Below are 14,639 nucleotides of genomic sequence, written 5' to 3'. Positions count from 1 at the left end.
GCTGGTGGAGAAGCCAGGCTCTCCAGCAGCCGGCCTGTAGCAGCCACTCCCACACTCCCATTCACTTCCTGAAGGTCCTGTGAACATCGTGAAGGGGCAGCCTGTGCTGTCAGCAGCTCAGCTTGCTGGGCGAGGGCCTTCTCAGGCTCCTGCTGCTTTTGCTCGTGGGGTTCCCCAGCTGTAGTTCCCATGTGAACTCGGACCCCGAGTGCCAAGTTGTCTAGGCACACTGCCAACAGCCCGGACTTTGATCTGGCTCCTCCCTGGTGAAGGGTAGCATGAGGTGGCACCTGCAGGAGCTCCATGACGTGTCTCTCGGGTCCCAAGTCTAACCTGATCCTTCTGGTCCCACCCCAAACCCCTCTGTACAGCCGGGTGCTCCTGGGCCTGGCCGCCCCACCCCAGTGAGCCAGAGCTTGCGGTCCCCTCCACTCCCCTCCCTGTCCATGACCCCCAGTCATCTCCCAGCTTCTGCCTCCTCAGCCACCTCAGGACCCTTCTTCCACTGCAGGGGGAGTGCCTTTCGTGTGACCACCTAATCACCAGTCACTGATTTACAAGAATCTGCTCCATGCATAGCGCTGACACACTCGTTGTCAGGGTCCATGTCTGGCCACTGGGGCCACACTCACTACTGCGCCTGTGTCCCAGTCCAGCTGTCGCCTGTTCCCAAGCTCGCCCACATGTTGGCTGCGTGGCCCATGGCACAGCCCTCCATCCCCTAGCCCCACTGCTGCTTGGCAGTGGGGACCTGCAGTCAGGAGTTGGCCTTCAGCGGCCACATGAGCACTTCCCAGGGGTCCACAAGCTTGCTGTTCACCCCTCAACACCTCCAATCCAGGTGGGAAGGGAGCTGTTTTATTCTGGGGACTCTTTTTTTTTTAAACCTTATCTATTTGTGTTTTTCCAGGACCCATCAGCTCCAAGTAAAGTAGTTGTTTCAATCTAGTTGTGGAGGGCGCAACTCAAATGGCCCATGTGGGGATCGAACCAGCAACCTTGTTAAGAGCACTGCGCTCTAACCAACTGAGCTATCCAGCCGCCGCCTCTGAGGACTCTATTTTTGAAAATAGTATTTATCAAAACATTTAATCAGTAGCTCAACCGATGCTTAATGGGCACCTTCTCTGAGCATGAGAGACTCCTGGACGACGTCCTGAAACAGTTGTGTGGGTCCAGATGTCGAAGCCAAAAGGGCAGGCGGCCCTGACCTCCAAGGGAAACTCCAAATCAGGGCCGGGGCACAGGGGTGAACATCAGCCCTCCCCGAGGGCTGATGTTGCAGAGGTGTTCAGTGACCCCGGCCTGTGTTGTGGGGGGCTGGATGCACCCCTACAATCTCCCTCACCCAGCTTCTGACCAACCCGAGAGACGGGATCTCAGGCCAACCCCAAGCCAGGCCTCCCTCCAGCTTTGCTGCTTCCGCATAGTCAGTGAGCGAGGTCAATTCAAGATGGGCAGAGCGGCCTTGAGGAGAAAGCACATCAGTACAGCCAAGGCGTCAAAATGCCGTGATCCCTCCAAGCTCAAGCCCTGCTTTTCACAGAATGATGACTTGGCTGTAGCCACCTGGGCTGCAGAACAGTGGCTTGTCGTTGTCGTCGTCTGCATCGGGGCGTGACAACTGCCCTCAGCATCTGGCCATGGAGGCCCAGACGCAACCAGAGTGAGTCTCAACCACAGCCAGCAGCTTGGGTCCCCAACTGGTCTGCTCTCCCCTTGGTCCCCATGTTCTCACCTTTGTAAATTCTCTGTGCTCTGGGGCTACACTGCCTCCAAACCATCACAAACTAATCAGCAGCATGTGTCACAAATCCCTTCACTCTGTCCCCATCAGCCAAAAAAGCTCAAGCCCCAATACTTAGGCATCTGAACTCTCAGCTCATGAGCTCCTCTGAAGTCTAGATGTGGTACAAATGTCCCTTGTCTCAGGTCCCAAATGATGGTCTATAGAACAGGGTCACGGTAACTATAAACGGTGGGGGTTAGGGCAGTAGACATGAAGCAACCCTCTGTCCTCAGAGAGCAGAAGGGATTGTATCTGCAATTCCCAGTTATGACGAGCGAGCACCCAGGCCAGGGCCCCACTGCGTTGGGGTGGAAGTGGGCACCTGCTGAGGCACGTTTGCAGCCTTTCTATGCAGCAAGTCCCAGCTCCTGTAAAGTCACCCCCGTGAAGCAGACAGGTGTCCCAGCAGGTACAACCACCTCTGACTGACCCTTGCTCTACTGGAAGTGAGGGAGGCACACGGAGAACCTGGTCATGACCTTCAGGTATTCATATTCTAGTTGGAGTCCCCTGTAAGAAAGATGAGAAAACATGCCTTCAAGAGCAACCTACTAACAAATGCACACTCTGAAAAGTACACAAGCACCTTTTTTCTGTGTCTCACCATTTCTGGAATCAGGATGTCATTTGCCGACGTGTACATTTAATGGGGAGTGTTTCCGTTCCCTGCCAAGTTATTAAATTGACGAGTCTTCAATTCTGTGGTGGTGCCATTTCAAATAAGGAAGTGAATACAAATGAAGAGGAAGGGGGGGCGCAGAAGAAAGGAGTGTTGAAGTACCGGTGGGGAGGGCAGCTGGGGGAAGGCAGAGGTTATGGGAGGCATTGAGCAGTGAGAGGGAGCTGATCCCTCCAGAGCACAGAAATCACCGGAGACACTTGTTATTTAAAATTTTCTAAGAGCCATGTTAAAAAAAAACTCAAAAAGAACCAAGTGAAATTAACTTCACTATTTGTACTTAACCCAATGTGTTTAATGTTTTTAGCCCCAAACATCTGAACAGGTGAAAACATCGTACTTTCTTTTGCCCGTATTCTAAGTTTTGAGTCGGGTGGGTGTTACACTCGGGGCCCGTTTTAGTAGCGCCAGCCAAACTTCAAGCGCTCAGCAGCCGCGGTGGCAGCTAGGGACCACCGGTTGCACAGAGCGGGTCTGGAGCTGCGCGGGGCCGGGGATCCTTTCGTGGCTGCTACCCAGCGCCTGAGAAGCATCGCACAGCTTCGTGGGATCTGGCAACCAAGGGGAAGGGCCAGTGTCGCCGCTGGGGCCTTTCGCTCGGGCGGGTGACCGGACGTCCTCCCGGCCCGCGGCCGGCTCCAGCCCTTACGCAACGTCTGCGTGGGGCCCTGGGTCTGTTTCCTCGTTTCTGGACCTTGAGGTGGATCCGCCCAACCTCCCCTTTCCCGGCCCCACTCCGCGCAGGCTCCCGCGCTGAAGGCTGGGGCTCTCAGTTCCCAGGACCAGCTCCGCAGCCCTCCCCGCGAGCTTTCCCGGTCCCATCGCATCCTTCCTGGGCCCTTAACGACCCACCGGCTGCCGCTGGGAGCACCCCTGCCCACGAGCCGCCCTCTACTCCGGAACCCAGACCCCCGGGGAGGTGAGGCACGCACCTCACGCGCGCCGGAAGTTGCGTCAGCCCAGATTCCGCCCCGCGAGCCGGGAGGGCGGTGCCAGCTACGGGTACGCGGTCCAGTCAGAATGCAACACGAGGGGTTTCGGAGGCGCAGACGCAGCTCCGCCCCTCGGCTGGGGACTCCTCCCCATTGCCACGTTCGACGAAGGATTGCGCGGGGTGCGCGCATCTCTTGGCCAATCAGGAGCCGCAGAGCTCGGGCCTCCGAAGGTGGCAGCCATTCCTGACCCGCAGAAAGTGTGGGAGAAAGCCACCAGTTACAAGTCGAGGGAGAGAAAGTTCTTCGCCGGAAGCCAATGAGAGGCTGGGGAAGAGCGCGAGCGCGAGCTCCTCGGCCAATCCCGGGAGAGGGCGAAGGTGGCCTCTGTAGCTATTCTGAATCGGGGGCCGGGGCTAGTGTGGACATCCAATCCGAGGGCGGCGGAGGCGAGCCCCAGAGTCCATCGGCCAATCAGGGGTGGACGCGGGCGGGCGCGCGCGCGGCGGCCGGGCTTATAAGGGCGGGGCGGACTGCGCGCGCTCTCGAGGCCTCGCTGTCCGGCGGTGCCGATCGACGCGCCGCGCCCGCATCCGACATGCTACGCCGCGTTCTGCTCTGTCTGGCCCTGGCCTCGCTGGCTCGCGCGGGCGCCGACCCCGAAGAGGAGGACCATGTCCTGGTGCTCCACAAGGGCAACTTCGAGGAGGCGCTGGCGGCTCATAAGTACCTACTGGTGGAGTTCTGTGAGTGCTGCCTGGGCCTCGCCGCCACCGCGGGGTGGGGACGGGGACTGGGACAGAGGGGCGCAGGGGGCGGGCGGGTCCAGGGGACGGAGGGATCGGGGCGCGTTCAGAACAGGGCGGGACGGAGGGGGCGCTGGGGGGCAGAGTGGGGACTGAGGGGGCCTAGGGGACAGAGGGCCGCGCTCCCCTTTCCACCCTACCTCCTCTAAACCCCCGCAGCAGGTTGGGGTCCTCAGGGCTGTCAGCGTTCCGGCCACCTGTGGATACGCTGACTCCTAACCCCTTGGGAGGCTCATCCTGGGCTGAAACAGCCCACAGACTTGCTGTCAGTGTCCCTGCGCTGCTGGCGTCCTGGAGACACCCTTCCTGAGGCAGCTGCATCCTAGGGTGACTGTGGGCTGAGACCCAGGGCTGATTTTCTGCCTGATGTCCACATGGCAGGGTCCCTCTGTTAGTCTTAGAAAAGCCGGGTTCATTGTACGAGCTGCCATAAATACAAAGTAAGGGGCCAGGGGCCAGCCCCCTAACTGCACCCCAGAACGTCCTGCTTCTGCCTGCACCACCTTCAACCCAGGACAGCCGCCTCCTGGCAGTAGTGTTGCCCAGCAGCATCCCAAGCTTTGTGTTTATGAGTGTTTAAGCCCTGACCGTCTGGGCTGGAAATCTTAGGCCCAAGGCAGCTGCTAACCTTGGTGAGAGATAGTCTTGTTCCCACAGTGTAGAGAACAAGTTTTAATGAGGTGCAGGACAGATGTGTGTCACCTGTGATTAGGTCTATCTGAATGTGGTGGCATTAGCTTCTTCTCGGCATTCCTGAAGTGAAGTCCCAGGGACAAGGCCCTGATGGCCTGCATGCAGGTAATAGGAAGTTGCTAATCATTAAAGAGCTTGTCTTCCTGTGCTGAGTAGTGACAGAGCTCAGTAGGAGGTGGTGCTGCTTTGTGATTTGTGCCCTCCCGTCCTGAGATTGCCTAAGAGTACCAAGGTATCAGCTCAGCCTTTGCGTTCAGAGGGTTATCTCGGAGAATAGATAAGCATTTCAGGAAGGAAAGCACCCAAGGAGAAGGGGAGGGAAGCTGGGGCCAGTGCTGCTTTCTAACATCTCACCTTCCTATTCAGATGCCCCTTGGTGTGGCCACTGCAAGGCTCTGGCCCCTGAGTATGCCAAAGCAGCTGGGAAACTGAAGGCGGAAGGCTCGGAGATCAGACTGGCAAAGGTGGATGCCACAGAGGAGTCTGACCTGGCCCAGCAGTATGGCGTCCGTGGCTACCCCACCATCAAATTCTTCAAGAATGGAGACACAGCTTCCCCCAGAGAGTACACAGGTACGACTCCAGCTCTGCCCTCCACCTGCCGGCAGACGGGTTTGCCTGTAGCCCCTGGAGGATAATGGGTGGGGAGGCCCATTTTTAGAGGCATGTGGGGGGGAACCATTCATTGGGCTTTGTTCTCGGTCTAGTTCAGCCTCTGAGGGTCACGGGAGGAAAGTTGTCATTCCGGAAGAACTTCTCAAATGGGGAGGGACATCTGGGGGTGGGTAACAGGCTGAAGCTTATCCTCAGACTGAGCAGCGACACCACATGCGCTGGCCGCTGTCAGCTGTGCTGGCCACCAGGCTGAGTGCTGAGGGCTTCCACGTGCAAGGGCCGAGGCTGAGAGCCGAGTCACACAGCTGTCATGGCAGAGCTTGAGTTCCGGGCCAGCTCCCTCAGCAGCCATGTGCTCACGCCGAGGCTGCTTTCATGGGGCTGGGCCCCTTTGGAGCCCGGGCAGTACCTGTGACCAAAGGAGAGTCTTTTGTCTGAAACCGGTTCTGAGGCTCGTCTGTCACAATCCGCTTGAGCAGCCTGTCATGTTAATTCTGACATCGCAGCCTTGGTCTTCTCGCTTGGCTGCTGTTTTCATTATTCCCATTTTTACTTGTGTTCACTTTTGGAGCAGGAAGTGCCTTGTCCAAAGCTACCAGGATCCTGTCACTAAGCCGTAGGTTCTTTAGGTGAGACTGTTCTCAGTTCCACCTGTGACTAGTGACTCAGCTTTCTGCTGTATTTGGCAGAATCCTTTTAAACGTGAGGTTCAGCAGCCTGTCCCACATTGGCCCAGGCAGTCAGACTCTGTGAGGGGTGAGTCCGCAACCTGCAGCAAGAGGCCTGGGTGTCTTCCTGCTCATTCATTCTCTGCTTCGGGCGGCGCGCACGTGCTGACCTGGTGCCTTACTAGTCCAGGTGGTGCGGAGGCCAGGGCTGCTGACCGGCCTGGGCACGGGGGGAAGGGCAGAGTTGGGCCTGTTTTCACTGGGAACACTGGCACCGAGGTCCACTTACTAACTAGCTTTTCTTTTTTCGTGTTATCACATCTCCGATTAAGACAAAGCCTAGTGTGAGGCCACTGTGGGGGGAGTGTGTGTGTTTAATGAATGCAAACGTCAAGGAAAACTTAGGAAATACAAAGGGCTTAGATGAGAAAAGGGACTCTTCATCCTATCCCCGATAGGTTACCACTGCCCTTCCCCTGCTTTAACACAACCACAGTCTCCCCCACACAGAAAGGCCGTTGTAGCTTGGAATTCAGACAGGTGCATGGACAAGGTGCTCTTTCTGTAGCACGAGGCTGTCTTGGGGTGGCTTTGGTAGAGAGCTTAGACGGGGATGGGCAGGGAGGGTGCGCCCTGGTTTCAAGTGGCCCCTGCCTGTGTTTGGGTACAGCTGGCAGAGAAGCTGACGACATTGTGAACTGGCTAAAGAAACGCACGGGCCCTGCTGCCACCACGCTGGCCGACGTGGCTGCTGCAGAGGCCTTGGTGGAGTCTAGCGACGTGACGGTCATCGGCTTCTTCAAGGTAAAGGCTTCGGGGTTCATTCGGGTCCTGCCCAGCTATTGGTGGACAGGTACCTGTGACCCAGGCACTGTGGTGTGCCCTGCTGCTGATCCGGACAGGGCTCCTGGGTGGTGAGCTGTATGCCACCTGTGGCTCTTCTCTGCAGGACGCGGAGTCAGACTCTGCCAAGCAGTTCCTGCTGGCAGCAGAGGCCACTGATGACATACCATTTGGAATGACGTCCACCAGTGATGTGTTCTCCAAGTACCAGCTGGACAAGGACGGGGTTGTCCTCTTTAAGAAGGTGAGTGGCCCCTCAGCCGCTCGGCTCGCCCGGGGTCGTCGAGGTGTCGCACTGTGGGGTGGTGTCACTTTCCTTCTTGCCACACCTGGAGAACCTTGCCCTGACCGCTGGACCGCCAGCCTTACTTATCAGGGCCCGTTTTGCAACGTCAGGCTATCAGAGCCATTCGGTGGCCTTCAGCCCTTCATTCGGCTTCTGATAGCCCTGGGTGCTGTTTTATGAGGGCAGAGCTGCTTTGGAGAGGTAGCTTTTTTTGGGGAAAAAAACAATTGATGAGACATGTAACAATTTGTTGTAACCGTTTCCAAGTCTAGCATTCTGGCTGCATTGACTATGTTGTGCAATGTGGTTCCAAAACTTCTCTTCACCCCAAACAGGCTCCAGAGTGTTACTTCTTGGGGTGCGTGTCCCCATACTGCTGGCAAAGCCCCGTTCCTACAGCTCCTGCAGGCCCTCGTTTGGTGTCCCTCCTCTTTATAAAGGGGCTGCTGGCGAGGACACAGCAGGAGTCGTGTTGGCACGTTACCAACAGTGATGGGGGTGCTTGCCTTTCATCTCAGCCACCAGGCCGTGGGATGGGGCCGGCCACGCATGCATGTTCTTGGGCTATCCCTGGATGGGGGGCCAGAAAGCACGGTGCAGACTACAGGAGGAGAGGAGGCTGGGAGAGGAGCCGGCAGGCAGGATGCCGTCCTGCTCTCAGGAAGGACAGTGCTTGGTGAGGCATCAGCCCCTCACTGGGGGCCGTGTGTGTGTGTGTGTGTGTGTGTGTGTGTGTGTGTGCTGCAGTGATGGTGAGCTGAGGAGCGGGCGTCTTCGTGGAGTAACTGCCTGGTATCTAGCGTTTTGCTGGGGCTATCGACGGGGCGAGGCCCCAGCAGCGCTCCAGAGGAGAACAGAATTGCCAGGGTGCTGAGGTGGCTCCCTGTGGCTGTCTTTCTGTGTCCTTGTCGCTGGGGTACGTCTGTAGCCCCTTCCTTGATAGCACTCAAAGCATTGTATGTGCTCGCTGCTCTGCAGAAGTCCAATGTTCCCTGAAGGGAACCGATCAGTGAATTAGTCACTTGTCATTGCAAAGGTGTCCGAGAAATTGTAATTAACATCTGATGAGGACACCCATGAGTGTTCATGAAGCTGCGTGGGTGTTGAAGAGAAAGGCCTGGGTCTCGTCCTGAGGTCTAGATGGACAGTGTCCCAGGCCTTTGAAGCTTTGGTCCACACCATTCTTTCCCATCACCCTCGACATCGAGAGTGCCCGTTGTCATAGCCAATCGCAGGTCCTTGAAGGTTAGAGCACACGTTTCTTGTTCTGCAAAGACTGGTGCCAGCCGATCTCCATGTGTCCACTCAGGCCGGGCACAGCAGAGCCCTCAGGTCTGGTGCCAGTGAATAGGCAGCGCTTCCTATCCACACGGTGGCTCTCGTCTGCTCAGGCAGCAGCCTGGCTGAGCCAGCGGCCTCTGCTGTGGGTCAGTGGGAATCAGCTGCAGTCAGACACAGAGCCCCACAGACGAGAGGAAGACGCCTCTGACCCAGGGCCCCTCAGGTTTCTGCCATGCCCGGCGTCCCTACTTTCTCAGCTGTCACACTCAGTTTCTCACATTTTCTTTTTCAGTCTTTCTTGTCCTTTTCCTTCAAGCTGTTCAGCCCAGTTCCTCAAAGGGAGCCGGGTTTTCCAGGGCAGCCTGGCCAAGCCAGCCACTTCCCCACGGCCCCGGCGTGCAGGCCCCCCGGAGGGGCCAGCGCTGCATGCTGGGCAGGACGACAAGGAGGGCACTGAAGCCCAGTCCCGTCCTGGGCACTGGTCACCGAGGTCGGACCATGGGTTTGAGAGCTGAGCATCCTGTGTCTTTGTTTCGACGCTTATTCTTATTTTCTTGCCTGTTCCTGGAAGCTGGAGTGGCCTCTCCAGCGCCTGCCATGTTGAACCTTTTTGTGGTGTTGCTATTGGGGCCTGGCAGGGCTGCCTCCGCTGCCAGACGAGGGTCTCTGCCCAGGGCACTGGGCCTCCTGCCGTTGTCACCAGCTAAGTGAGGGCTGGCTGGCTGCTTTTTAACAAAGTAGATGGTGAACACAATGTAATGTGGCAACATTACCAAAAAGATTGTGGCTCGACAAAGTGGCAGGCCAGCGTGAGGTTGGGCAGACAATGCTGGCTGCTCGGGCAGGGGGCATGTGGATGGTGGCTGTGTGCCTGTAATGGGGCGAGGGGCCTGGCCCGCTGTGTGCCTGATGGAGCTGCCCAGCTGGCTCCTCATTTTCTAAACACTGTGCTCTTGGCCTTGGCTGTTCTCCCTTTTTATCCATGTGTGCGCTGTGGGGAAGATGGGGCAGGTTTCAGGCTCGGCTGGGGGGCCGAGGGGCTTAGGGGCCTGTGCTGTGGTGCCGGACCTTCAGTCTGTTTTTTTTTTAATTGGGGACAGTGATTCTCCAGGGCCCATAATCTCCAAGTCGTCCTTCAGTCTAGTTGTGGAGGGCACAGCTCAGCTCCAAGTCCAGTTGCCGTTGTTCAATCTTAGTTGCAGAGGGCACAGCCCACCATCCCATGCAGGAATCAAACCGGCAACCTTGTTAAGAGCTCGCTCTCTAACCAATTGAGCCATCTGCCGCCCCGACCCTCAGTCTGCCTTAATGTGATGTGGGGTGGGAGCGGGGAGTGGCCACCTGCTCTCCTGAAAGTTAGTTTGGGGAATGGGCCAGAAAGAAAGGTGAGTAGTTGCACTCCAGTTCTCATTTGAGAGCTCAGGAATGATAGCAGCCTCACCTGGAGTGCCCACCGGCAAAGGCTCAGGCCCCACCTCAGCAGGTGGCGTCTGTGCAGCCTGGCCAGAAGGCGCCCGGCCCCATTGGCCTCTGGCCTCCACCTTTGTGCCCCAAGACCTCTGAAATCCTCACGTGTCGGCAGCCCAAAGAGCTTGTTGGTGTGGGTTCTACCTGTCAATTTTTGTTTTGTTAGAAAGGCTGAGAAACTTTTTAAAAACTTATTCATTCTAAAATAACACTAGTAAAGCCATTACATGTTGTCAAATAATTCTTGTGAAAATTCATTTTTCACAGACGACATTTTAGCGGTAAGAGTAGTATCTCCTGGTCCCTTTAGTGCTCGCCTAAACGGAAGACAGTAGGGCTCTCCTCTTTGCTTTCAGTCTGCTGCAATGTCAAACGTGCCACCCCTCTCAAACTACCCTGCACACTTGAGCACACTACCACCCACGGGGGTGTGTCCCGCACCCTGAGCCCTGCAGCTTTAGGGACTTGGGGATGAGGAGGGTTCCCGGCACCGGGATGTGGGGCTCGTGACTGAAGAACACGTAGGTCCACAGCCCTGTGGGGCAGGATCTGGGCCCTGTGCTCCTGGGAGCCCACGCTCTCTCCCTGGGGACGTGACTGTTGCCTGGTACTCGGAAGGACACTGGTCCCTGCAGGCCCCATGTGGCTTTGTTTGCTGGACAGGCATGTGTGGTCTGGTCTGCCCCAGTGCTGTGGACCCCACAGAGAAGGCGGGGCTGCCTGGCCCGCTGGGGGCTTGGCGCTCAGGGCTCTCTCTGTTCTGTCCGCAGTTTGACGAAGGCCGGAATGACTTTGAGGGGGAGATGACCAAAGAGAAGCTGCTGGACTTCATCAAGCACAATCAGCTGCCGCTGGTCATCGAGTTCACCGAACAGGTCCGGCTGTTGGGTCCCGCTGGGCCTGTGCCGGGGCGGGCGGTGCCCTGGGGCCCCCTGGTCGGTGTCTCCATTGTCTGGGCGTCCAGGGACGGGGGGGCCATTGAGCGCACACCTACGCATCATTTAGCTTGTGGCTCAGGGCGAGTAACCTGTTCCTAACAGACGGCCCCGAAGATTTTCGGAGGGGAGATCAAGACTCACATCCTGCTGTTCCTGCCCAAGAGCGTGTCTGACTACGATGGCAAACTGAGCAACTTCAAGAGCGCCGCTGGGAGCTTTAAGGGCAAGGTGCACGGCGCCCCCGCCCCCGCTACCGCCTGTCCTGGGTCCTGGGGGGCTTGGGGAGGGCTGAGTGGGTCCACCTCCGCTCCCAGCTGGCACATGGCCTGGCCGTGCCTGTGCTGAGTGCCCAGAGTAGACACGTCACCTTGAACATGCTGCCTTCCTAGTGCCGCTCAACGTGCCTTTTCTCCCCCAAGATCCTGTTTATCTTCATCGACAGTGACCACGCCGACAACCAGCGCATCCTCGAGTTCTTCGGCCTGAAGAAGGAGGAGTGCCCGGCCGTGCGTCTCATCACCCTGGAGGAGGAGATGACCAAGTACAAGCCGGAGTCGGACGAGCTGACAGCAGACAAGATCACGGAGTTCTGCCGCCGCTTCCTGGAGGGCAAGATCAAGGTGTGCGCGGGGCGGGGCGGGGCGGGCCTGCGTGGCTCTGCTGCCTTCGTGGCTCTGCTGCCTTCGAGTGGCTGCATCCTGGCTGCATCCCTGAGCATAGGCTCCTGGGGACAGGCCCCCGGGCGGTGTGAAATGGCCCTACTGTGTGGGGAGCAGGGAGCAGCCCCCACCAGCTTCGTGGGCTTGACCCTCCTCAGGCTCCGTGGGTCTTGCAGTCGGCCGAGGGGTGGCTGTGCAGCTCCACACGGTGCTGGGGGCCCCTGGCGGCCGTGCCCCTGACCCTCTGCCTGCTCTCCAGCCCCACCTGATGAGCCAGGAGCTGCCAGAAGACTGGGACAAGCACCCTGTCAAAGTGCTGGTCGGGAAGAACTTTGAAGAGGTGGCTTTTGATGAGAAAAAGAATGTCTTTGTGGAATTCTGTAAGCGAAGCCCCATCTGGGCTTGTGGGCTCCCCAAGGGGATTCGGGTCAGGGCGGGTGGGAATGGCTTCCTGGCCCAGCGAGCCTCAGGCCTGCCTCCTTCCAGATGCCCCGTGGTGTGGCCACTGCAAACAGTTGGCTCCCATTTGGGATAAGCTCGGAGAGATGTACAAGGACCATGACAATGTTGTCATCGCCAAGATGGACTCCACGGCTAACGAGGTGGAGGCCGTCAAAGTGCACAGCTTCCCCACGCTCAAGTTCTTCCCGGCGGGCGCAGACCGGAAGGTGAGTCTCTGGGTGGGTGGGGCACCCACTGTGGAAGCCCCGCCTCTGCAGGGAGGGAGCACCGCCCCAGGGTCCTGCTCATCCCCCTTCCTCCCTACAGGTCATCGACTACAACGGGGAGCGGACGCTAGACGGCTTTAAGAAGTTTCTGGAGAGCGGTGGCCAGGACGGGGCAGGGGACGACGACGTAAGTGTTGGTTGTCCGACCCCAGCTGGCCTCGGGCCACAGCCTGTACCCCAGCCGACGGACTGATGCAGGAGGCACGTGTGCTCCCGGAAAGCCCTCCTTGTACGTGCATGTGGATTGCTCTCCCCGTCAGCACTTCTGCGTGCTTCTCTTTGGAATTGTCTCCATGTGCCAGCGTTCACTTATGAAACCTCAGACTCACCCCATGTGGTTTCTCACTGGGACCCAAACGTCCTTCCCTCGCCCCTTTGCTGAGGTGCCCTGTTGGTGTCAGCTGTGGGGGAGCAGAGGGCATGTCAGAAGTGCACCGGGGCCCAGAGGCTGTGGCAGTGTGGGGGCTCCTGGATAACAGGACATTTGCATTGGGGAGCAGAGGGCAGGTCAGTTCAGGCTGGCAGGGCCCATCCAGAAACCTTGGGAAGTGGGTGGGGGCAGGTCTGCTGAGGGAGCCCATTCTGGCTGCTCAGCCGGATGGGGTTGGGACTGTGGAGGGCCCGGGCCGCCTGTGGGCTATGGTCCGTGTGCTGCCGCTGGCCCCACAAAGCCTGAGAGCTGGAGGGGGTGGCCTCGCTGCATCTCCATGCTGGGCTGCCCTGCCGCTCACCCAGCTGACAGCCTGGCTGCCATCCATCTGGGAGGGCACCAGCACCCAGGCTTCTGCACACAGAGACCAGAGTGGCCAGCCCGTCCCTGTGTGTGAGGCGTTCGGGGGGCCTTGAGCTCTCACGTCCTCCTCTTCCTCCCCACGTCCCAGGATCTGGAAGACCTAGAGGAAGCAGAAGAGCCTGACCTGGAGGACGATGACGATCAGAAAGCTGTGAAGGACGAACTGTGATGTCGCAGCCAGCCCTGGGCACCCGCCTCGCCCTCGGAGGGCTGCTCCCCCGCAGCCCAGCTCCGGGGCCCGGGACCCTCACTCGGAGGAGGAGCGGCCACCAGAAATACAGGGAACTTCCGAGGCAACACTTCACTCTAACACACATAGATTTAGACCCGTCTCTTCCTTCCACTTTTCAGTTTCTGGAAAGGGATCCCTCTCCAGGCCAGCCCACCCTGGGGGCCGTTTCTTTTTAATTGTGATGTACTTTTTCGTACAAGGTTTTGTCCAGAGCGCTCGCTAAAATGTTTGGGAATCTCACGCTGGCACTGTCTCCTTCCTGTTAGGTTTATGCTGTCACTTTTCAAGTTTCATCTGTGGGATTTTTAGACATTTTTGGACGCCAGGGTGTCTGTGCACCTTGGCCAGGCCGCCCTGGAGACTGGTGTCCCCTGCGTGGAGAGGGACCAACCCAGACTGGACGGGTCATTCTCACCTCATGCTAGTGTTGCCGTGACTGAGCATGGCTCTCGCATTGTTTGGTGAAATGGAGACTTCAGATCTCTGTCCTAGGGGCAGCAGGGCCAGCCTGGTCCCCTCCCCAGCCAGGCCCTTCACTGCTTTGCCCTGTGGGTGGCCTGAGGCGTATACTGGGCAGAACCAGGACCCTTCACCTCCAGGCCAGAGACGCCCAGAACACTTGAACCCCATCGATTGTTGACAGTTCCTCAGGCATTTGTCACATTGGAAATTGGAACTGAACACATTGGCCAAATAAAGTTGAAATTCTACTGCCTGTCTTCACATCTGTTTTATGATCTCTGCAGTCTCCGGAGTGGGGCTGGCATTCCAAATTGGGAAAGAAGGTGGTTTTGGTGGGGCCACTCGTGTGCAGGCACCTCTCAGAGTAGGGTGTGAGCATGAAGCACACAGGGCTTGGGTCACCAGGTGGAGGGTCAGGGTGCTGCCTGGCCCTGCTCAGTGACGTGGCTTACCTGGCTAACCAGTAACGGGTGTGGCTGGCATTACCCTCCCGGGGCATCTGGTTGTCACAACGTGGATCTTGCTCGAGTTCCGTATCAGGACACTGATAAGTGGAGCCAACCCCAGCCAGAGGTCAGCTGGCGTCCTGTGTAATGGGGATGGACCCTTCCCACCCAGGCCAGCAACCACTGTGGGTCTGATGGGAACAAACCCTCCAGCTTCAGGGACGGGTAAGACGACACGTTGCTATGCCTGTCACCAAACATTCATATGAAAAGGATCCGGTCTTAAAACAGCGAGTCACTAAGTTTTTAAAATTAATTTGAC

General features: G+C 57.9%; 1 protein-coding gene across 2 annotated transcripts; it reads left to right on the top strand.

Moving 5' to 3' along the window:
• Positions 1-3,606: 3,606 nt before the first annotated feature.
• On the top strand, positions 3,607-14,119 carry P4HB (prolyl 4-hydroxylase subunit beta). Of its 2 annotated transcripts, none has more exons than XM_019735704.2 (11): positions 3,607-4,146; positions 5,266-5,472; positions 6,853-6,986; positions 7,132-7,269; positions 10,830-10,934; positions 11,100-11,225; positions 11,417-11,617; positions 11,916-12,036; positions 12,143-12,324; positions 12,425-12,511; positions 13,266-14,119. In XM_019735704.2, exons 1-11 carry the CDS (start codon positions 3,720-3,722, stop codon positions 13,344-13,346), a joined length of 1,809 nt encoding a protein of 602 aa, XP_019591263.2. In that variant the 5' UTR covers positions 3,607-3,719; the 3' UTR covers positions 13,347-14,119. The 2 variants fall into 2 exon arrangements, with proteins under 2 accessions (XP_019591263.2, XP_074176819.1); XM_074320718.1 differs by having other exon boundaries at positions 3,936-4,146; positions 12,425-12,613.
• Positions 14,120-14,639: the final 520 nt, after the last annotated feature.

Source organism: Rhinolophus sinicus, chromosome 12, assembly GCF_057876585.1.
Source record: "Rhinolophus sinicus isolate RSI-liver-muscle chromosome 12, RSI-T2T, whole genome shotgun sequence".
Classification (NCBI taxonomy): Eukaryota; Metazoa; Chordata; class Mammalia; order Chiroptera; family Rhinolophidae; genus Rhinolophus; species Rhinolophus sinicus.
This window is presented reverse-complemented; position numbering and strand designations above follow the sequence as displayed.